The sequence below is a fragment of the Melanerpes formicivorus genome, unplaced genomic scaffold (assembly GCF_026170545.1).
Source record: "Melanerpes formicivorus ecotype bairdi unplaced genomic scaffold, bMelFor1.0.p_v2 SCAF_1, whole genome shotgun sequence".
Classification (NCBI taxonomy): domain Eukaryota; kingdom Metazoa; phylum Chordata; class Aves; order Piciformes; family Picidae; genus Melanerpes; species Melanerpes formicivorus.
In genome coordinates, this window is record NW_027142353.1 from 59,381,780 (window position 1) to 59,404,649 (window position 22,870).

General features: G+C 42.0%; 1 protein-coding gene across 1 annotated transcript in view; it reads right to left on the reverse strand.

Moving 5' to 3' along the window:
- AASDHPPT (aminoadipate-semialdehyde dehydrogenase-phosphopantetheinyl transferase) overlaps positions 1 to 22,870 on the reverse strand; it is a 36,447-nt gene that overhangs the window by 9,073 nt on the left and 4,504 nt on the right. Inside the window, exons 3-5 of the mRNA XM_068144882.1 lie at positions 2,820 to 2,941; positions 1,526 to 1,687; positions 304 to 381 (exon numbers count right to left, since the gene is read on the reverse strand). Of these exons, the coding sequence (XP_068000983.1) occupies positions 304 to 381; positions 1,526 to 1,687; positions 2,820 to 2,941 (362 nt within the window). The remainder of the gene's footprint in view (positions 1 to 303; positions 382 to 1,525; positions 1,688 to 2,819; positions 2,942 to 22,870) is intronic.

Consider the following 22,870-nt stretch of genomic DNA (forward strand, 5'->3'; position numbering starts at 1 on the left):
TGTGAAAACCATCTTTCCCAATTGTGTACTAGGCAGCTGTGACAATCATCACTTCATCTTCTCTCAAATGAACACACTGAACACTGTAACACATTCCAGATTTGAGAGGATCTGTGGACATCCTCTAAATTATTTCTCCTTTCCAGACCTTTCCTGTTGTAGGCACAACACAACTAGAGGTAACAGCTGAGTAAAAATTTCTCCTTGGCCCTACATCTGAGATAACAGAATTGTAGCTACACTATCAAAGTTCATGTTGAAGTGATTTGTATCAAGATAAGAAAATGTTTCATAATTTCTTACATAAGAATGCTTCTGTCCAAATCCCTCCTGCTTCCCAAGAGCCACTGCAACATGATGATGGTCATCTAATCGGGTTTCCTAGTAAAGATGAGAAACAGCAATGTAAATGCATTTTCTTCAGTGCTTCCATCAAAGACTACATAAACATTAAGGATATGGTTCAGAAAACCAGCAGAACATTACTTAGAATAAGTTAAAACAGGGGCATCCAAGAAGCAATAGTACTTTTTAGTGGTTTTGTTGGAGAGTTCAAGGATGTAGATACCTTAAAAACACAGTGGGGATGAACTGACTACTACAGGCTACCATCACCTCATTCATTTGCAGATGAATAGAATAGAATAGAATAGAATAGAATAGAATAGAATAGAATAGAATAGAATAGAATAGAATAGAATAGAATAGAATAGAATAGAACTACCACACCTACTAAATCTGACAGGATAGTGTTACAGTGATTAAGTCTCCATAATTTGCAAGAAGGATAAACAAAGATTGAGCGTAAATGAATGTTCCAATGAAGCAAAGGCAAGTTTCTTGCATGTCTCCATTGCCACAGACTGCAGCCAATCAGCATGCTGTGACTCCAAACTGACAAAAACATTTCAAGCAGGTTGCATGTCAAGAAGAAACAACCCAAAGTAGATGAAGGCATCTCCTCCACTACAAACATTCAATATGACCAATAACTAATGGAATTAGTTATTCCCTAGTCCCATTCTTGACCAACTGATGAAGAGCTTCAAAATCACTGTTCAGACACTGTTCAGAAGTCAAGTCTTATTCATGAGGTCATAAGCCTGCTGTGGGCAGTAGTATCCTCCCTACTCTAGTCATGAGGTCTGTGGTGACAGATTGGACTTGATCATCTTTGAGGTCTCTTCCAACCTTAGTGAAACTGAAATACTGAATTTCACATAGCACAAGCAATATACTCCAGGAAAAAAAATAAATACATTAAAAGTCATTATAATGAATCTCTCTCTCTGGGGTGTATTTGCAAACATCAGAAACACTTCAAAATGCTGCAGATCTGTATCCTAAATTCTGATTGACATAAATTTTCAATGTGGTTACACAGCATAAAGGGGTGAATTTGCAATTCAAAAAATAATTAAAGGTGCAATGAAGCCTTAGATTGCTGAGACTGTTTAGCATTACTGAAAAAAAATACATTTGAATATTTTAGCACTGGAAAAAAAGACATTTGAACATTTCTTACCTCAAATGTCCACTCTTCTTCTTTATCGCCATCCAGAAGCATTTTGGTCTCCTTGTACACCTTCCCTACTTCCAGTTGCAATGGGGACACATTAAATTCAATTCTTTGCAAATTAAAACCAATTCCAACCCCAAGAGCCTTTAAGAAGCTTTCCTTCAAGGCCTAAAACACAGAATAAGTACATTTTATTCACATTAGCCGCTTTCAAATTGTTCTATAAATATTACTTCTGAGCAGACACTGTAGAGCAAATAAATTTCAGACTTGTAGTACTATAAATGTGAAGGCAGATTGATAAAATTACCAAGAGAAAAAGTTATGAGGGTTGTTAATACCTATCTTAAATTTGTTGCAGTACAATGAACATACATCTGGAATTTCTGAGTGGCACATATGGATAGGGACGCTTTACTTTGTTCTGGTTACGTGTTTAAAACCAGTCATATCCCAGGTGGCCAAGAAGACCAATGGCATCCTGACCTGCATCAGAAAGAGTGTGGCCAGCAGGAGCAGGGAAGTCATTCTGCCCCTGTACTCAGCACTGGTTAGACCACACCTTGAGTACTGTGTCCAGTTCTGGGCCCCTCAATTTAAAGAAGGATATTGAGACACTTGAACATGTCCAGAGAAGGGCAACAAAACTGGTGAGAGGTCTTGAGCACAAGCCCGATGAGGAGAGGCTGAGGGAGCTGGGGTTGCTTAGCCCGGAGAAGAGGAAGCTCGGGGGAGACCTTACTGCTCTCTACAACTACCTGAAAGGAGGTTGTAGGCAGGTGGGGGTTGGTCTCTTTTCCCTGGAAACCAGCACCAGAACAAGAGGACACAGTCTCAAGCTGTGCCAGAGGAAGTTTAGGCTTGAGGTGAGGAGAAAGTTCTTCACAGCAAGAGTAACTGGCCATTGGAATGGGCTCGCCAGGGAGGTGGTGGAGTTACCATCCCGGGAGGTGTTCAAAAGAGGATTGGATGCGGCACTTGAAGCCATGGCTTAGTTAGTCATGAGGTGTTGGGTGATAGGTTGGACTTGATGATCTCTGAGGTCTTTTCCAACCATATTAATTGTATGATTCTATGATACATCTTTCTAGCAATGTGAGCCGGCATTAAAAAAAACCAAACAACTAAACACAGATCAAACTCAAATATGAATCTCATTGAAATATTAACTCCACATCAATATCTGAGTATAAAAAAGTATCTAATTTGACCATCATGAAAATAATTGCAAAAGAGGTAAAAAGAGCACATGTAGGTTCTAGCATTGCAGTCTTTAAACAATAATACAATTATGTATTACCCAGTGCCGATGAAACATATCCAGCTGCATCCATTCATTACCCACAGACCTGATGACACCCCACTCTGTTTCAGTGAACTGTCTCTTCATGATGCGAAAGAAATTTGGGATTGAGCTACTACCTATAAATTAGAAAGAGATATTTACAGAGATTTTAATAGAGTTGTAACGAGAAAATGGATCTCCTCGTGGCATTGCTTTAGCAAAAAAACACACGAGAAACAAAAAGTATGAACCAACTCTACAACCTTGTGATAGTTTCGGGCTGTGCTTTTGAGGAAAGGAAAAGCAAAGATTGTTCTAAACTAATTTCATTGGTCAGATGTGAGATATACCATAGCAGAATCTCACATTCTTCTCTCATTCCATTCTCTTCGTTCTGGCTGCTGGCATGTCTGCTTTGCAAAGGAGGAGTTAACTAAGGACCCTGAGATAAGCGTTACTGAGGGAAGGGAAGGGAAGGGAAGGGAAGGGAAGGGAAGGGAAGGGAAGGGAAGGGAAGGGAAGGGAAGGGAAGGGAAGGGAAGGGAAGGGAAGGGAAGGGAAGGGAAGGGAAGGGAAGGGAAGGGAAGGGAAGGGAAGGGAAGGGAAGGGAAGGGAAGGGAAGGGAAGGGAAGGGAAGGGAAGGGAAGGGAAGGGAAGGGAAGGGAAGGGAAGGGAAGGGAAGGGAAGGGAAGGGAAGGGAAGGGAAGGGAAGGGAAGGGAAGGGAAGGGAAGGGAAGGGAAGGGAAGGGAAGGGAAGGGACCTTCAAGATCATTGCATCCAACCCATCAACCAATCTAACCCACCTAAACAACTAAACCATGGCACCAAGCACTCCATCAAGTCTCCTCCTAAATACCTCCAATGATGGTGACTCCACCACCTCCCCGGGCAGCCCATTCCAATGGGCAATCACTCTCTCTGTGTAGAACTTCTTCGTAACATCCAACCTAAACCTCCCCTGGTGCAGCCTGAGACTGTGTCCTCTTGTTCTGGTGCTGGTTGCCTGGAAGGAGAGACCAACAATCCACCTGGCTACAACCTCCTTTCAGGTAGTTGTAGAGAGCAATAAGGTCACCCCTGAGTCTCCTCTTCTCCAGGCTAAGCAACCCCAGCTCCCTCAGCCTCTCCTCATAGGGCTTGTGCTCCAAACCCCTCACCAACTTTGTTGCCCTTCTAATGACACTTTTGAACTTATTGAAATTTCCCTAACATCTCCCCTTTTCTCTTTTCTTCTAATTAACCAGAGAGAAACGGGAGGGAGAGGTTGGGGGGAAGTGGGGCAGCGTCGTCCTGCCCAAGGAGGATTTCTGTGCTGTCTTCTCATTGTAAATACCTGTATAATATTGTAAATACTGCATACTCTGTACATATTCATTGCATTCCATTATTGCTTGTAAAATAGACCTTTCCATTTTGCTTCCCAGACTGAGCTCAGCTGAGCTTCTGTTGATGTGGCTGGGTTAAACCATCACAAATCTGAATGTATATTAGCCTTGAAGCAGTGATGCTGCTGATTGTTCATAACAGTGTGAAAAACTCTCATTCCCACAGAAGAGTAACTGCATTAAAATTGTGCAAGTCATATAGAAAGAGTCATTGGCCATTGGAATGGGCTGCCCAGGGAGGTGGTGGAGTCACCATCACTGGAGGTGTTTAGATAGAGACTGGAGGGGGTGCTCAGTGCCATGGTTCAGTTGATTAGTGTTGGATGATAGGTTGGACTCAATGATCTCAAAGGTCTCTTCCAACCTGGTTTATTCTATTCTAAACATGTATTTTTGGCATTCTCTAAAAAGGAAAGTATTTAACCAGTGCTGATTTTGCAATTAAACAAAACAACCAACACCACAAAACCCACAAAAACCCCACCATATGTATACCTATTTCTATATGTATGTACGTATATGCACACCCTATTACAAAAGCAGCTGTTCTGATTTTGCTGGGACAGAATCCCTTACCAGCCATGGAATGTTGGCTATTAGCCCTTTCATGTCAGCCAGGGCAGCATACCTGAGTTGACTCCCAGGTGTACCCCCATATAACAAATGTAATGCTTGTTACAAAGGAGGAAGTTTGCAGAGGGACAGGGGCTCCTCCTGCTCCATTCTATCCCTGGAGGAGCTTACATATCATTCTGCTCCTGAGGCCTCCCTCACTTTATTTGAGACCACTGTACATTCACTGCACCAAGTGCAACTTTTATACTTTATATTGGTGTCAGTTTTGCTGTTTCATTAAATTAGTTTTCATTTCAACCCAGGGTCTCCTCTCTTCTTCCTAAATCCCCCATCTCAGCTGGGAAGAGTCAATGGGTAATAGAGCATCTGTTATAGTTTAGCCTCACATACAGGCTAAATGTAGACAGCAGCATATACAGTTTTTGACATTTGACAGCTTGACCTAGTAACATTCATAAAACAGCATGCTCTTTGTCAGAATTCATCAAGTTATTCTGCCTCCTGCTCTTGGATGCTGGGATACAAAAGTAATGCTTTAAGCCCATGTGAAAACACAATCTCCCTAATTTATCGCATACATGGTAAATCTTCTGGATTTATTCTGTAAGAAAAATGAGGGTAGGGAGAGGCCCATAGTCACACTAAGAAAGGTGTCAAGGAGACAAAAAGCCCACAAGGAGTAAGTCTCCAGATCCCTAGATTACATTTAAGCCTCCTCTAAAAATAAGCACAGATGCTCAGCACTGCAGCAGTTCTTCAGGGGCTACACCGCTTTCCCCTACTAGTCTAAATTTACTTTGCAAAAGACTAAAGACTGTGTTGTTATATTGATCAATAGCATTTCTATAATACACTGGAAACTATGGACCTCATTACATGCTTGGCTAATCACCCCCAGTCTGTATCATTAATCAGCATACCATGCAATCTGCCCAACAGGGCTCACAGCTGGCTAAACAGACAATGGCAGAAAGCAATCTATTTTCTTGTAGGGATAATAAAAATGGGCATAGAGACAACTCCATATACAGAGAAATTCTCATAAAGTTACTCAGTGCTCTTACAAGAAAGAAAATGTTAGTTCTATTTAATCCACATCCCCTCCCAATACTATGTCACTGGAGGTGCTCAAAAAGGGATTGGACGTGGCACTTGGTGCCATGGTCTAGTAGTCATGAGGTATTGGGTGACAGGTTGGACTTGATGATCTCTGAGGTCTTTTCCAACCTTATGGATTCTATGATTCTATGCTACTCCTAAGAGCCCATCTCTAATAACTGCTTAACAAATACACATATTCTAACCATAGCTTTGGCCCTGATTCTGTGAGTGACAAGCAGGGAACTTTCCTTCGCTAAACTAATGCTCCCCATCTTAAATTAGAGAGAAGAGTATTAACCCATTGCTATAAAGTGGTTGTCTGGTATCTAAGCACTATATAAAAACAGGAACTGGAAGTGCTAACAATTGAACTGAACAAACTATTACCACACTAAAGCACAAACTCAGGTTTTCTGACAATGTCCAGATCATGCTGCAAACTGTAAATGTGACATGCACCTTACACAAGACACAGCACTGACTTTTCAGACATGTCCTCGATTAATTTTCAGACTGAAGTGAAGAAAACATCTTAAGACAGAAATTTTATTGACAGATGCAGTAGTCAGCTAATGGAGTGATCTAGAACAATCTAAGGACAGAACTAACTGCACTAAAAAAACCCACAAACAAACCACAAACCACAATGTCAAGCACATTTTGATGAATTACTATGGCAAATGAAATACCCATCTACCTAGAAAATCTAACTTCCCTGAAGCAGGGCCTTATTAAGCAAAGTTTTTCACCCCTCTTCTGGGCAACTTATTGCAGTGTTCCACTGTTCTCATAGTATAGAATTCTTCTGTTGAGACAGAATTACCCCTGAAGAATAAAACAGAATAGAATTAACCAGGTTGGAAAAGACCTTTGAGATCAAGTCCAACGTATCATCCATCACTATCTAATCGACTAAACCATGGCACCAAGTGCCCCATCCAATCTCTTCCTAAACACCTCCGCTGATGCTGACTCCATCACCTCCCTGGGCAGCCCATTCCAATGGCCAATCACTCCTTCTATGAAGAACTACTTCCTAACATCCAGCCTAAACAACCAAACCTGCTGCATTTGTCCTGGTCCTGTGCACCTTCATGAAGACAGCCACCTACATCTTCTCTACAATGACCTAGGAGGATGATTAAGGGATTGGGACATCTGTGTTATGAGGCAAGGCTGAGACCTGGGGCTGTTTAGTCTAGAAAAGAGAAGACTGAGATCTTATTAGTGTTTACAAATGTCTGAAGGTTGGGTGTCAAGAAGAAGGTACTAGTCTCTTTTCAGTGGTGTCCTATGATAGGACAAGAGGCAATGGATAAGGGGCAATGGATACAAACCAGAACACAGGAAGTTCCACCTCAACATAATGAAAAGCTTCCTTACAATAAGGGTAATGGAGTGTTAGAACAGGCTGTCCAGAGAGGTTGTAGAGTTTCCTTCTCTAGAGACTTTCAAGACCTGCCTGGATGTGTTTCTGTGTGACCTACCTTAGGTGATCCTGCTTTGGCAGGGGAGCTGGACTCAATCCTCAGAGCTCCCTTCCAGCCCTACCATTCTATGATTCCCTTCCTCAGAACTCTCCCCTCTTCAGGTTAAACAAACCCAGTCCTGCCAACATTTTCACACAGGTAAGCTCCCCCACCCTCTAATCACCTTGTTGGTCCTTTCCTAAACCCTCTACAGTGTTCCCATCTCTCATCCCCTGGCTCATGAGAAGGGAAAAAAAACTGGAAGCAGCATTAAGTTTTATTTTTAATGATACCTTTTTTGTTTCTCAGAAGGAAAAACAAAACAACAACAACAACAACAACAAAGCCTGAAACATAGTTACCACCATTTAAAAAAGCCTTCCTTTCAAAGAATGGGAACAAATCCCATACAGCAATTGCTTGGTTGAAAATTTGCATTTCTAAATTACCTCCCATTTGCCAACTTGTTTCAGGAATAAACTTATCAACAACTGTACAAACACTTGGACTTATTTCTGTGACCATTTCCATTCATTAGTCATCCAAGTCCTAGTTTACAAAATAATTCAATTTCATTAAAAAAAAATACAACAAAATGCTTTCATGACAATTATTCCATTATGTTTCCAAAATAGCTGTTAGCTCTAATGTTTACAATTTTGAATTAGACACAGTATCACAGTATCATAGATAATCATTTCAGCCACTGAGAAAGACAGAGCACCAGAGTCCTTCACTGAACAACTTGAGCTTCCTGTTCTGCTGAGAATTTTTGAAGCATTTTTCCTCCTGTGTTTATTGCCTATAGGGCAAAGTGCTAAATATTTTTGTTAATCTCAAAGCCTACACTGTAAAATAGAAGCAAAGAAAGAAATAAAGTGCTTCAGAATTTTAATCATCTTCATGAAGCCACAATGTTTTCTGCAGGGAAAAATACAAAGATCATGTTAACAGAATACAAAAGAGAATACAATAGAGTAGAGTAGAGTAGAGTAGAGTAGAATAGAATAGAATAGACAAGGTTGGAAAAGACCTTCGAGATCACTGAGTCCAACCTATCACCCAACACTAACCAACTAAACCATGGCTCCTCTTAAACACCTCCAGTGATGGTGACTCCACCACTTCCCTGAGCAGCCCATTCCAATAGCAAATCACTCTTCCTGTGAAGAACTTCTTCCTAACATCCAGCCTAAACCTCCCCTGGTGCAGCTTGAGACTGTGTCCCCTTGTTCTGTTGCTGGTTGCCTGGGAGAAGAGACCAACCCCCCACATGGCTACAACCTCCCTTCAGGTAGTTGTAGGGAGCAATAAGGTTTGCCCTGAGCCTCCTCTTCTCCAGGCTAAGCAGCCCCAGCTCCCTCAGCCTCTCCTCACAGGGCTTGTGCTACAACCCCTCACATAAATGCCCTGGAATGCAGCTTGGAAATGTAATAGGAAATAAAGGAAAGACAAGAAGTATTTGTAAGTGTTATCAACAAGAAATAATAAATTATTCTTAACAGCGCATTTAAAAGTTTCAGAACATATCCCTTAAGACTTGCAAAGCATTCACTACAAAAACGACATTATAAACATTCTCATACATGTAGTCACATTTTGGCTTTACCTTCAGACTTTTACAAACAGTGTGAATTTAGTATCTCCACTGTGCACTGGCTGCTGCTTCTCAGCACGATGAAACTATTTTTCTATGAGAAATGTGGCTGCAGTGTGCATGTATGTATTTATGCAGATGAAATTCAAGTACATAGATACTCTAAAATCCTGAATGCATGCAAACTTTAGTACTTTTCCAAGAGTAAACTCTAAGAAATGGCAAGAAAATTTTCTAAAAGAGACCTATGAACTGAAGAAGCATGGCAAAAATGAATCAACAGCAAAAAGTTGAGGGAAAAACCCATTCTCTGAATGAACAAATGCTTTCACTGCAATGCACACAAATCATACAAGTTATTTCCAGAAATATTTTGTCTTAATATCACCAAGAATTAATAATAAGGACACTTATTATCATCACTTGTTGGAACGAGTCCAGAGAAGGGCAACGAAGTTGGTGAGGGGCTTGGAACACAAGCCCTATGAGGAGAGACTGAGGGAGCTGGGGCTGCTTAGCCTGGAGAAGAGGAGGCTCAGGGGAGACCTTATTGCTCTCTACAACTACCTGAAGGGGGGTTGTAAACAGGCAGAGGTTGGTCTCTTCTCCCAGGCAGCCAGCACCAGAACAAGAGGACACAATCTCAGGCTGTGCCAGGCGAAGTTCAGGCTGGAGGTCAGGAGGAAGTTTTACACAGAGAGGGTGATTGCCCATTGGAATGGGCTGCCTGGGGAGGTGGCGGAGTTGCCGTCACTGGAGGTATTCAGGAGGAGACTTGACAGGGTGCTTGGTTACATGGGTTAGTTGATTAGGTGGTGTTGGATGATAGGTTGGACGCAATGATCTTGAAGGTCTCTTCCAACCTGGTCTATTCTATTCTATTCTATTCTATTCTATTCTATTCTATTCTATTCTATTCTATTCTATTCTATTCTATTCTATTCTACCATTTCTTATTTAAGTTCCAGCAGGAAGGAAAGAAAAGATTCCTTTAAGATCTGCTCATTCAGGTTGTTGAAAACTGCACACTTTCTGTGCTTCTAAACATCCATATGTGAACAATCTCAAGAGCAGATGCTACACAGCTGGGTTTGCACAGGACTGAGCCTTTGCTCATACAAACCAGCACTCTTCCCTACATTCCAAGTTATTAAAAAACACCACTTGCAAACCTTGAGCCAAAAAGTAACCTGGGGATACAACTATGCTGAAAAATTTAATTGAAATGCTCAAAACTGCATTTCAAATGTTCTTTCCTGTAAGTCCTACTTGCAGCTTCTGAAGAACTGGAATTTAGATTCCAATAAATCCAATATACCCACAGTAATTTTGCCCATTTCAGTGGCAAAGTGAGATTCCTGTAACACACAATGTGTGCACTTCAGACAAAAACATTTATGTATGTAAATTACTTATTTAATTTGGTGAGCATGAGGAAACTGTACAATACTTATTGGTCAATCATCTGACTAGGTGGAGGATCATCACTGAAATAGAATAAACTCAATTATGTGATTTTTAAAGGAGAGAAGATGTGTTCTCATTAACAGGAAAATTGATTCACAGTGTCACAGTATCACAAAGGTTGGAAGAGACCTCGAGAATCATCGAGTCCAACCTGTCACCACAGACCTCATGACTAGACCATGGCACCAAGTGCCACGTCCAATCTGCTCTTGAACACCTCCAGGGATGGTGACTCCACCACCTCCCTGGGCAGCACATTCCAATGATGAATGACTCTCTCGGTGAAGAACTTTCTCCTCACGTTGAGCCTAAACTTCCCCTGGTGCAGCTTGAGACTGTGTCCTCTTGTTCTGGTGCTGGTTGCCTGGGAGAAGAGACCAACCCCTTCCTGGCTACAACCACCTTTCAGGTAGTTGTACAGAGCAATGAGGTCACCCCTGAGCCTCCTCTTCTCCAGGCTAAACAATCCCAGCTCCCTCAGCCTCTCCTCACAGGGCTTGTGCTCAAGGCCTCTCATCAGCCTTGTTGCCCTTCTCTTGACATGTTCAAGTGTCTCGATGTCCTTCCTAAACTGAGGGGCCCAGAACTGGACACAGGACTCAAGGTGTGGCCTAACCAGTGCAGAGTACAGGGGCACAATGACTTCCCTGCTGCTGCTGGCCACACTATTCCTAATGCAGGCCAGGATGACATTGGCCTTCTTGGCCACCTGGGAACACTGCTGGCTCATGTTTAGGCCGCTGTCAATCAGCACCCCCAGGTCCCTCTCTGTCTGGGAGCTCTGCAGCCACTCTGACCCCAGCCTGTAGCTCTGCATGGGGATGCCATGGCCAAAGTGCAGCATCCGGCACTTGGACTTGTTAAATGCCATCCCATTGGACTCCACCCATCTGTGTATATCCCCATCCAACTACTAAAACATCTTGGAAGAGTAGTCTTTCGCATATTGCTGGTTTTCTTTAAAAGAATAAAAATTGTGATAGAAGCAGATCTATGAAAAGACTGGATATAAGGTTTCACAAAAAAATGCTGATTTAGAGTCTAGGGAATTGAGAAAATGCATTTAAGCACAAAGGAGAACTGAACCAATAACATGAAAAGCACTAACATGACAAGGGGATGGAAGGGTAGGGATGTGATTTTTTTTTCACAATTAAACATGAAACCAAACTTGCCTGAGCAGAGGGGATGAACGAAAATAAGCTTCACTGTGACTCAGTTTTCTTGCTTTGAAATTTATCTTATTAACTACTGCAAGTATTCCACTAAAAACATAACAATGTAACAATTACCTTCGATACTAGTAGCTTTAAAATATTATTTTTACCTCAGAAGCACAATCATTAAAATGTTATTAAGGTGCTTTTTCTTCTCAGAAATTCCTATCTGTTCAGTCCTCAACCAAATAACTTCACTAAAAGGCTTATGAAAAAAATCTAAGTTAACAGCTATAAATTGTGACTGCGGTAATTCCTCACAACAAACTTTAAAACTATTTCCAGTGTTTTGTATAGACACTGCTTACTCCAGTTCTGGGCCCCTCAATTAAAGGAGGACGTTGAGACTCTTGAACGTGTCCAGAGAATGGCAACGAGGCTGGGGAGAGGCCTTGAGCACAAGCCCTATGGGGAGAGGCTGAGGGAGCTGGGGTTGTTTAGCCTGGAGAAGAGGAGGCTCAGGGGTGACCTCATTGCCCTCTCCAACTACCTGAAAGGTGGTTGTAGCCAGGAAGGGGTTGGTCTCTTCTCTCTAGCAACCAGCACCAGAACAAGAGGACACAGTCTCAAGCTGCACCAGGGGAAATTTAGACTCGAGGTGAGGAGAAAGTTCTTCACTGAGCGAGTCATTCGTCATTGGAATGGGCTGCCCAGGGAGGTGGTGGAGTCACCATCCCTGGAGGTGTTCAAGAGGGGATTGGACGTGGCACTTGGTGCCATGGTGTAGTCATGAGGTCTGTGTTGACAGGTTGAACTCGATGATACTCAAGGTCTCTTCCAACCTTAGTGATACTGTGATACTGTGAGGATTTATTCCCCTAGAAGCCTGCCTATTCATACTCTTTTTAACACCAGTGATCACTGAAGTTATGCTTCCCTCAGCCTCATGCTATTTAAGGACAAAAGTGATCACAATCACCCTACAATTCCCTATGTTAAATCCAGACTAAGTGCAGCCTGGGATACTGGAAATTAGAGTGTCCTGGTCTCCGCATTAGTTCCACCACTTCAAGAGAAAAAAAAAAAAAATCACACTTCTAAGAAGAGGTTTGGGTTGTTGAGCATGCTGCTGTGCAAGCTGCTACGTGCCATCTGCAAGGGTAATACTTCCCAAAGAGCAGGACAAAAACTACAGTTGCATGAATGGGACAGGAATGTCAGGGACTCCTCCTACACATGGCATTTACACAAGCAACACATTCTTTACCTGTAGTATTTGATGGAATTCAGCAGGGCTCTTGAACGTGTCCAGAGAAGGGCAACGAGGCTGGGGAGAGGCCTCAAGCACAAGCCCTATGAGGAGAGGCTGAGGGAGCTGGGGTTGTTTAGCCTGGAGAAGAGAAGGCTCAGGGGAGACCTTATTGCTCTCTGCAAGTACCTGAAGGGAGGTTGTAGCCAGGTGGGGGTTGGTCTCTTCTCCCAGGCAACCAGCACCAGAACAAGAGGACACAGTCTCAAGCTGCGCCAGGGGAAGCCCTAGTGCATCTTAATGCAGATCTAAAACCAGAGTATTTCACAGAAAACAATTAAATGCAAAATTAACAGAGCTGTGAAGGCAATGACTTTATTGCTTAGATATGGCTGTCATGCCCCCTTACAATTCTTCAAAGCACAACAGATCCCTAAAAATATAAACTGACTAAGCTTTCAAAAATTGTCTTCTATGCATTTCAAAAAATCCAACTGAAGCCCTAAGGTTCTTCATTCAGTTAAAAATACACAATACTCAGGAAACTGCAGGAAGATGAGAAGTGATACTAGAAAGTCTAATATGGCTCAGGGGAGACTTAATTGCTCTCTACAACTACCTGAAAGGAGGTTGTAGCCAGAAGGGGGTTAATCTCTTCTCCCAGGCAACCAGCACCAGAACAAGAGGACACAGTTTCAAACTGCACCAGGGGAAGTTTAGGCTGGATGTTAGGAAGAAGTTCTTCACAGAAAGAGTGATTGGCCATTGGAATGTGCTGCCCAGGGAGGTGGTGGAGTCACTGTCCCTGGAGGTGTTCAAGAGGGGATTGGACGTGGCACTTGGTGCCATGGTTTAGTAGTCCTGAGGTGTTGGGTGACAGGTTGGACTTGATGATCTTTGTGGTCTTTTCCAACCTTACTGATTCTATGAGTCCATGATTACATGAAAACATCAGATCTCTAAAAAAATAAGTTATTACATTTTATGAAATAATGTCCTAGAGGAGGGTCTTTCTACACAAGCAGAAAGATTTTATTGATTGAAACCTTTGACAATTAAACCTTTGCTTAAAAAATACTCTGAAGAAAAAACACTACCTACTATTTCCAGAAAACTGATAATCAAAAAACTGCTGCTGTGAGGACAGTCACCCAAGGTCAAAACTGATTTTCACACTTAAAACATCCCCATTTCTGTGAATACACTGCCCTTCTTCTTTTCCCCCCCTACACAAATCAACTTCTTCACATTTCCAGACCAGCCACTGCAGGAGCCATCTTCTATCCAGCCATCAGGATATAGAAGGAAAGATGCAAGATGTATGGCAACATGGCAAAAACTGAATATGGCCCAGAACTGCAAAACTGGTCACTTCATAGTATCATAGTTTCATAGTTTCATTCAGGGTTGGAAGGGACCACAAGGATCATCTAGTTCCAACCCCCCTGCCATGGGCAGGGACACCCCACACTAGATCAGGCTGGACAGAGCCTCATCCAGCCTGCTCTTAAACACCCCCAGGGACGGGGCCTCGACCACCTCCCTGGACAACCCATTCCAGGGTCTCACCACTGGAATGACTTCAGTGGTCCATTCCCCATAACAGCTGTATCTACTCTTGTAGATACCATCTCCAAGCGTTCACTTTGTTTTCAGTAAGTTAGTTTTGTGCTAGGATAAAAGGCAAGAAAACAGCAACTTACAGAAGTAGCAAAAGTCTCCTGATCATAAACTTTCCTGAAAACCTGACATTTCAATAGCAACCTGTCACTTTTCCTGAGGGAACAGAAAAACAGTTGCCTTGTTAAGAATCAAAATTTTGCTCAGAAAGGAAATATGTCAGGGCAATCTAGCTCAGGTGGTTGGTTTGGTTTGGTTTGGTTCTTTTGTTACTGAGGGGACATGGTAGAAATGTATCTCAAATATTTAACATTTCCTCTGTCAGTCTACAAATCTACAAATCTCTGTCAATCTACAAATCTGTCTCTAAAAACATCATGTCCCAACCTTGAAACTATTACGAGCTCCAAACTGTCATTTTTGCACAGACAACATCCAAAGCATTTTGTGACAGGACAGAAGAGACTGCTCCTATTTTCTAACTTTTGCAACAAATCTATTTATTTTCAGAGCTGAAGCTATTAAAAATGGGCAATGTAGGAAAGAAACTACCCAAAAAAGCAAATTCTTAATACCTACATAGCAATCACTTAACCTTGTTCTTGCTCCTGTCTTGTCTTTCTGATAGACACGCATAATTTGAGAGCCAAAACTAACTGTCGTAAATGCGGACTCAGATGTACTTTTAGCTCTGCTACAATAAATAAATAGCTAAATAACTAAATAATTTCTCTTTAGCCCCTCACTTTGAATGCGTAATTTCATTTCCCAAAAGACCAATTTAGGGATAGAATAGAATAGAATAGACCAGACCAGAAGAGACCTTCAAGATCATCACATCCAACCTACTATCCAACCCACCTAATCAACTAAACCATGCAACCAATCACCCTATCAAGTCTCCTCCTGAACACCTCCAATGATGGTGACTCCACCACCTCCTCAGGCAGCCCATATAGAGATTATTGTAAATTCAGTGTCCAGAAAGCTACCTAAAAATAAAACAAAACCAAACCAAAAACCCAGCACACAACTCAAAATCAGAGAACTATTCTTATAGTTTCTCTTTGTTTCACCTCCTATTATCCCTAAAAGCCCCTGGCTTTATGGTTTCTTTTGCTGTCTTAATTGCCAATTTATCCCTCAATTTAAACATATCTGTTCTCCACAAGTTCATTTTACCGTCAGTTTCAATTTGAATCCAAATGTGTTTATGTTTTCTGATTAAGAAATCATAAGGGATTATTTCATAGAATCATAGAATCAGTAAGGTTGGCAGAGACCTCAAGGATCATCAAGTCCAACCTGTCACCCACTGCACCAAGTACCACATCCAATCCCCTCTTGAACGCCTCCAGGGATGGTGACCCCACCACCTCCCTGGGCAGCACATTTGAATGGCTAACAACTCTCTCTGTGAAGAACTTCCTCCCCCCAGGGAAGTTTTCACTGAAGAAATTCGAATTCCTCTCTCAAAAAGCAATTTTCTTTACACCAATATCAAATTTTCCTGTCACAGTTTATCAGACATTGGTGCTTAATCAATTACCAGAATGTTCAAGGTTGTTTGTTGGTTTCTTGTTTTTTTTTACAAACATGTGAGTCAAGGTTAAAACAGTGTTTCAAACGTGACTAAATAAAGCTGAGTAATGAAAGCTGCTATATAACATGTATTCTTTAAGTGTATGCTTAAGATGACTCTTCACATTTTCAAATAGAGGAACAAAAACTCATCCTTCCTCAGTCAGTGTAAGGGCATATGACCACTAAGATTTGTTAGTTCAACTAGGAGAATAGAATAGAATAGAATAGAATAGAATAGAATAGAATAGAATAGAATAGAATAGAATAGAATAGAATAGAATAGAATAGAATAGAATAGAATAGAATAGACCAGACCAGACCAGACCAGACCAGACCGGAAGAGACCTTCAAGATCATCGCATCCAACCCATCAACCAATCCAACCCACCTCAACAACTAAACCATGGCACCAAGCACCCCATCAAGTCTCCTCCTGAACACCTCCAATGATGGTGACTCCACCACCTCCCGGGCAGCACATTCCAATGGGCAATCACTCTCCCTGTATAGAACTTCTTCCTAACCTCCAGCCTAAACCTCCCATGGTGCAGCCTGGGACTGTGTCCTCTTGTTCTAGTACTGGCTGCCTGGGAGAAGAGACCTTTTGGATGCTGCTTTACATCTAAAAATTATGTGTTTTCATATATATAAATTCTGACTTCTTTAATTAGAAGCAACATTTAACCTAAACCACTTTGTTAATTACTTCATCACAAACAGCACATTTAGGTATCTATAGCCATGCCATTAGCTAGTAATTTTGCAATTATGCCTTGTTGTTAAAGATTGGATGCTGATTGCTGCTATGAGATTAACTGAAACACAATAAAAACACAAAACAATTAAAACTTTGCTTAAGGTGAAGTTAAGGCACAGGAAGGCCAGAAGCACTTCAGAGAACAATCTGTTTCACTCTCCATCAAGAAATTCTTACTGCAAAGCCTGAAAAGCAGCAATTAAAAGGGCATTACAAGTTGAAAAACATGAACACAGCTGCTGCAAAAAATATATGCCAAATATCTTAAACCATGATGTGTGTGTGCCTAGCTCTCAAATGGCTAGCAAAAGAAATGGCAAAAAGTTTATGACCAGGTGGAGAAGGTCTAGGTGGTGTTGGATGACAGGTTGGACGCGATGATCTTGAAGGACTCTTCCAACCTGGTCTATTCTATTCTATTCTATTCTATTCTATTCTATTCTATTCTATTCTATTCTATTCTATTCTATTCTATTCTATTCCTCCACTAGCTGGACTGAAGCCTGGTATTTAGTTTCTTAGCATGGGACTTAAGATACCCTGATCCACATGTGACATAGCTCTGTTTTGAAGATCTCCATCATCTCTATCATGTCAATAATGAAATAATGAGTGTAAGAACAGAAAAATTAATTAAGTTCTGTTTGTATCTCTCTGCCTCAGAGGAACAGTTTCAACAACCAGGTGTTTGAACATAACAGCCCACTTTCTTCAAAAAAGGCTTTCAGGAAGTATTTTTAGATCAAATCACTTACACATAAAAGTTACACGAAAAAAAAAGTTATCATTTTGTGTCTTTTTAATAACCAAACCTAGCATCAAACTGCAAGACTAATGAAAAAAAAAAACCACCCCTGATTTTATTGCACGTGAAACATTCATTTCTGGAATTGCATTTACATTGGATGTCTACAATCTCACTTTAATGCAATAGGTAAGAAAGATTCTGGGCTGATTATGAAAGGTCAAGAGTGAATTGGTCATTTACGTTTGCAATTCCATCTCAACTAAAAAATTGCATTACTGCAATGAAATTCACTTGCACAGCAGGAGAACTCTTGAACCTAAGATCTAAATGTTTTTTTTAATGCTCAAAGCAACCTGCATTAAGCTACAATCATTGGAACACAAGCCTTATGAGGAGAGGCTGAGGGAGCTGGGATTGCTAAGCCTGGAGAAGAGGAGACTCAGGGGTGACCTTATTGCTGTCTACAACTACATGAAGGGAGGTTGTAGACAGGCGGATGTTGGTCTCTTCTTCCAGGCAGCCAGTACCAGAACAAGAGGACATAGTCTCAGGCTGCACCAGGGGAGGTTTAGGTTGGATGTTAGGAAGAAGTTCTATACAGACAGAGTGATTGCCCATTGGAATGGGCTGCTCAGGGAGGTGGTGGAGTCACCATCATTGGAGGTGTTCAGAAGGAGACTTGATGGGGTGCTTGGTGCCATGGTTTAGTTGTTTAGGTTGGTTGGATTGGTTGATGGGTTGGACATGATGATCTTGAAGGTCTCTTCCAACCTGGTTTACTCTATTCCATTCTATTCTATTCTACTCTATTCTATTCTATTCTAAACCACTCTACTTCACAAAGTTTATGCGACTGGTGAAACACCACTTAAACCAAGTGCAACCACTTGTTGCAACATTTCTTCTCCACATGTTTAAAAAAAATAATCAAATGCATTACAACAAGCAGGATTTCTCCACAGGAGTTTGTACTACTGTGAGAATCCTTCTGATTTCCAGTCACCGTCCCTGGAGGTGTTCAAGAGGGGACTGGACATGGCACTCGGTGCCATGGTTTAGTAGTCATGAGGTCTTGGGTGACAGGTTGGACTTGATGATCTTTGAGGTCTTTTCCAACCTTATTGATTCTATGATTCTAATTTCAGATGCATGACCTCTCTTGGCAAATAATGTCCTCAATTAATTCCATTAATAGGCTTATAGTACAGTGTGCATTTTCCTGACTGACTCAAGAGTTCAACTGATCAATAAGAGAAGAAAAAAAAATAATTTACCTAGGTAAATCTTCAAAACCCAACAAAGTAAATTGAGGGCCTGATTTAAACCTACAATGATAACCTGCCAGGTAATTAAAAGGCAACAGCACACAATCGCTGAAGAGGACATTTTCCTTTTCTACCAGTTCTTTGTTGCTTAGTTCAGTATTTAGAATAATCCTTTATTTAGAATAAACCAAACCAGGTTGGAAGAGACCTTCAAGATCATCGCGTCCAACCCATCAACCAATCCAACCCACCTAAACAACTAAACCATGGCACCAACCACCCCATCAAGTCTCCTCCTGAAAGCCTCCAATGATGGCGACTCCACCACCTCCCCAGGCAGCCCATTCCAATGGGCAATCACTCTGTCTGTATAGAACTTCTTCCTAACATCCAACCTAAACCTCCCCGGCGCAGCCTGAGACTGTGTCCTCTTGTTCTGGTACTGGCTGCCTGGGACAAGAGACCATCATCCGCCTGTCTACAACCTCCCTTCAGGTAGTTGTAGAGAGTGATAAGGTCACCCCTGAGTCTCCTCTTCTCCAGGTTTAGCAATCCCAGCTCCCTCAGTCTTTCCTCATAGGGCTTGTGTTCCAAACCCCTCACCAACTTCGTTGCCCTTCTCTGGACTCGTTCCAGCAAGTCAACATCCTTCCTAAACTGAGGGGCCCAGAACTGGACACAGGACTCGAGGTGTGACCTAACCAGTGCACTGTACAGGGGCAGAATGACCTCCCTGCTACTGCTGGCCACACACTTCCTGATGGAGGCCAGGATGCCATTGGCCCTCTTGGCTGCCTGGGCACACTGCAGGCTTATGTTCAGCCTACCATCGACCAGTACCCCCAGGTCCCTCTCTACCTGGCTGCTCTCCAGCCATTCTGACCCCAGCCTGTAGCTCTGCATGGGGTTGTTGTGGCCAATGTGCAGAACCCGGCACTTGGATGTGTTCAATCTCATGCCTTTGGACTCTGCCCATCTGTCCAGCTGGTCAAGGTCTCTCTGCAGAGCCTCTCTACCCTCCAGCAGATCAACTCCTGTATGCGACTACTGGAAAAATGGTGAACTGCTGCATACCTGTGGAACTTTTGTAGAACTGCCTCTATCTGCACTGCCTTCACCTTCAAAGAAAGCTGTATCTTGAAGGGATTTTAATTTTTCAGGTTTTAATAATGCATCAAGAGTACTGTGGCAAGAGGCAGCTTCCTATTGCTCGTAAGTAAAAGAGAAACACATAGCACAGCTTAGTAAGTGATACAAAATGCTTATGTGCACCAGGTCCCCTTGTTATACACTGCCACACAATTTGACATTCTATTTCCCAAAAGTTGCAGCAGCATAATACTCTTGTATATTTGTATGGTATTTCTTGGTCACTGGCCAAACAATAAAGGAATACAAGAGTTAGAATATTGGAGATCTCAGTCAAGATTCTGTTGGATAACATCAGAAGATGAAGCACTTTGTATTTAAATAAGTATTTGGGAAAAAAAACCACACCTACAGTAATATACTTTGTGCACAGGGAACTCTTTGTCCTTGTAGCTCTTTCAGAGAAAAACATTTATAGTGGCTTCACTCTCACAAAGATTATGTTCTCAGCAAATGCAGAGCAAGAGCACCACTCAGTGGAACTATCAGATAAAACAGTGCTGGTAAAAGTCCAAATATTCGTATCACAGCAGTAAAAACATTTCCAGGTAATTCTACTAAGAGAAAAAGTTTCTCAGAAAAATTTTAGGTGAAAAGGCTGCTAGCTTTAGTTCATATTACAGTGACTACAATTTAAAAGTCTATCCTCAGTAGTGCTTATTTGCTGGCTCACTTTCCCACACAGTTACTGCATTTTCATTACTACCTTATTTATTTTCCCAACAACACAAATTATAATTCCAAAAAAGGAAGACATATGGCCCCCAAGCCACCCATTCCTTTAACTTTGGAGCCTGAGATTTTTTAATTTAATTCACAAACATTTATATTGAGGGACAAATTGAGGGAGTTGGGGCTGCTCAGTCTGCAGAAGAGAAGGCTCTGAGGTGACCTAATTGTGGCCTTCCAATATCTGAAGGGGGCCTACAAGAAGGCTGGGGAGGGACTTCTCAGGCTATCAGATGGTGATAGGACTAGGGGGAATGGAATGAAGCTGGAGGTGGGGAGATTCAGGCTGGATGTGAGGAGGAAGTTCTTCATCATGAGAGTGGTGAAGCCCTGGAATGAGTTGTCCGGAGAGGTGGTTGGGGCGCTGTCCCTGGAGGTGTTTAAGAGAAGGCTGGATGAGGCTCTGGCCAGGCTGATCTAGTGTGGGGTGTCCCTGCCCATGGCAGGGGGGTTGGAACTAGATGATCCTTGTGGTCCCTTCCAATCCTGACTGATACTATGATACTGATACTATGATACAAAGTTACATAATTTAGAAAACAATTGCATTATCAGGTGCTGACACACAACACATTTCTTTATGCATAATAATGACAAGAATTGAAGTTTCTCTTGTTATCAAAAGAAAGAAAAGATGCATCCAAGCTTAATTACTTCAGCACAGACTATGTTAGCTGTGGCACTTCAGATCTTCAGAAAGGAAAACCAGAAAATCTGTAGAGATGCATTTTGTACTCCTCTATATACACTGTGAAGCTTGACACCATGAATTCAGATTGCAGATAGAGTGAAGAGCCCTAATAGCACCCTTTTCTGCTAATATACCCCAGATCTCTGACAAGAGGAAGAGACAGATAAAGGACCCGTGTTCAGGAATCTTAGGAAGATTGTTTCACATTGGTTACCCAAGATGCATAGCTCTTTAGTATTACTTTATTACAAAAGCATCAACTGAACTCCATTATTTAGTCTTTGGAACCATGAACACCTTCAAAATAACCACCATTTTTGTCTCTATGGGCAACCCCCTTGAAGCCTGTTTGTATCAGATTTCAAGGTGTTATTTAGTCTCACTCATTCACATTCACAAATTAAACCTACACAAATACCCAGTGCTGCAGCCCAGGGGAATGTGGCAAAATCCACTTTATGGTGAAAGGTCATGTTCCTTGCTATCAACAATTCTAGGACACATTGGCAGGAGGAGCCTCTCACTACTGAAGAAGTTAAGCGAATGCTGTATCTAAATTCTCCTTCAAACTAACTAAAACATGGAGTTTGGTTTCATCACTCTTCTTGCATTTCTGCTGGGATTAAATTCCTGAAACCAAATCCTCCTCTGAGCGTCAGTTTCATGGTGTTAGTTGGAAATCCTAGGATAAGCAATCAAAAAGCTACATGACAGAAGAATAGAAACCAAAATATCACCACTAGGAAGAACTCCAGGTATTTTTTTCCTGTATTTAGACTGCTAAAAATCAACATAACTAAGAGTAAGTGACAATATATACTGACAGCCTAACTTTGATGCTACATCACTTATGACAGCACTGACTAGGCACACTGAATGAAAAATACCCCAAAGTCTTGAATTGTTCTGATGCTGCTTGCAGAATGAGCACTACATCAACAGATATTGACTTATCCACTATTTAAGTGATTTACCATGAGGGGAAGAAATGAATAAATAGGTAAAAAACTGAAGAGAAAGAAGTGATATTTTTTAATAAGGTCAGCTTTTTCCTATTAACCTGGCCAAGCTGTCAGCCCATGGCTTGGATGGGAGCACACTGCACTGGGTTAGGAACTGGGTGGAGGGCCAAGCCCAGAGAGTGGTGGTGAATGGTGCCACATCCAGCTGGCAGCCAGCCACTAGTGGTGTGCCACAAGGATCAGTGCTGGGCCCTGTGCTCTTTAACATTTTTATTGATGATCTGGATGAGGGGATTGAGTCCATCATCAGTAAATTTGCTGACAACACCAAGCTGGGGGCAGGAATTGATCTGCTGGAGAGTAGAGAGGCTCTGCAGAGAGACCTTGACAGGCTGGACAGATGGGCAGAGTCCAACTGCATGAGATTGAACACATCCAAGTGCTGGGTTCTGCACATTGGCCACAACAACCCCATGCAGAGCTACAGGCTGGGGTCACAGTGGCTGGAGAGCGGCCAGGTAGAGAGGGACCTGGGGGTACTGGTCGATGGTAGGCTGAA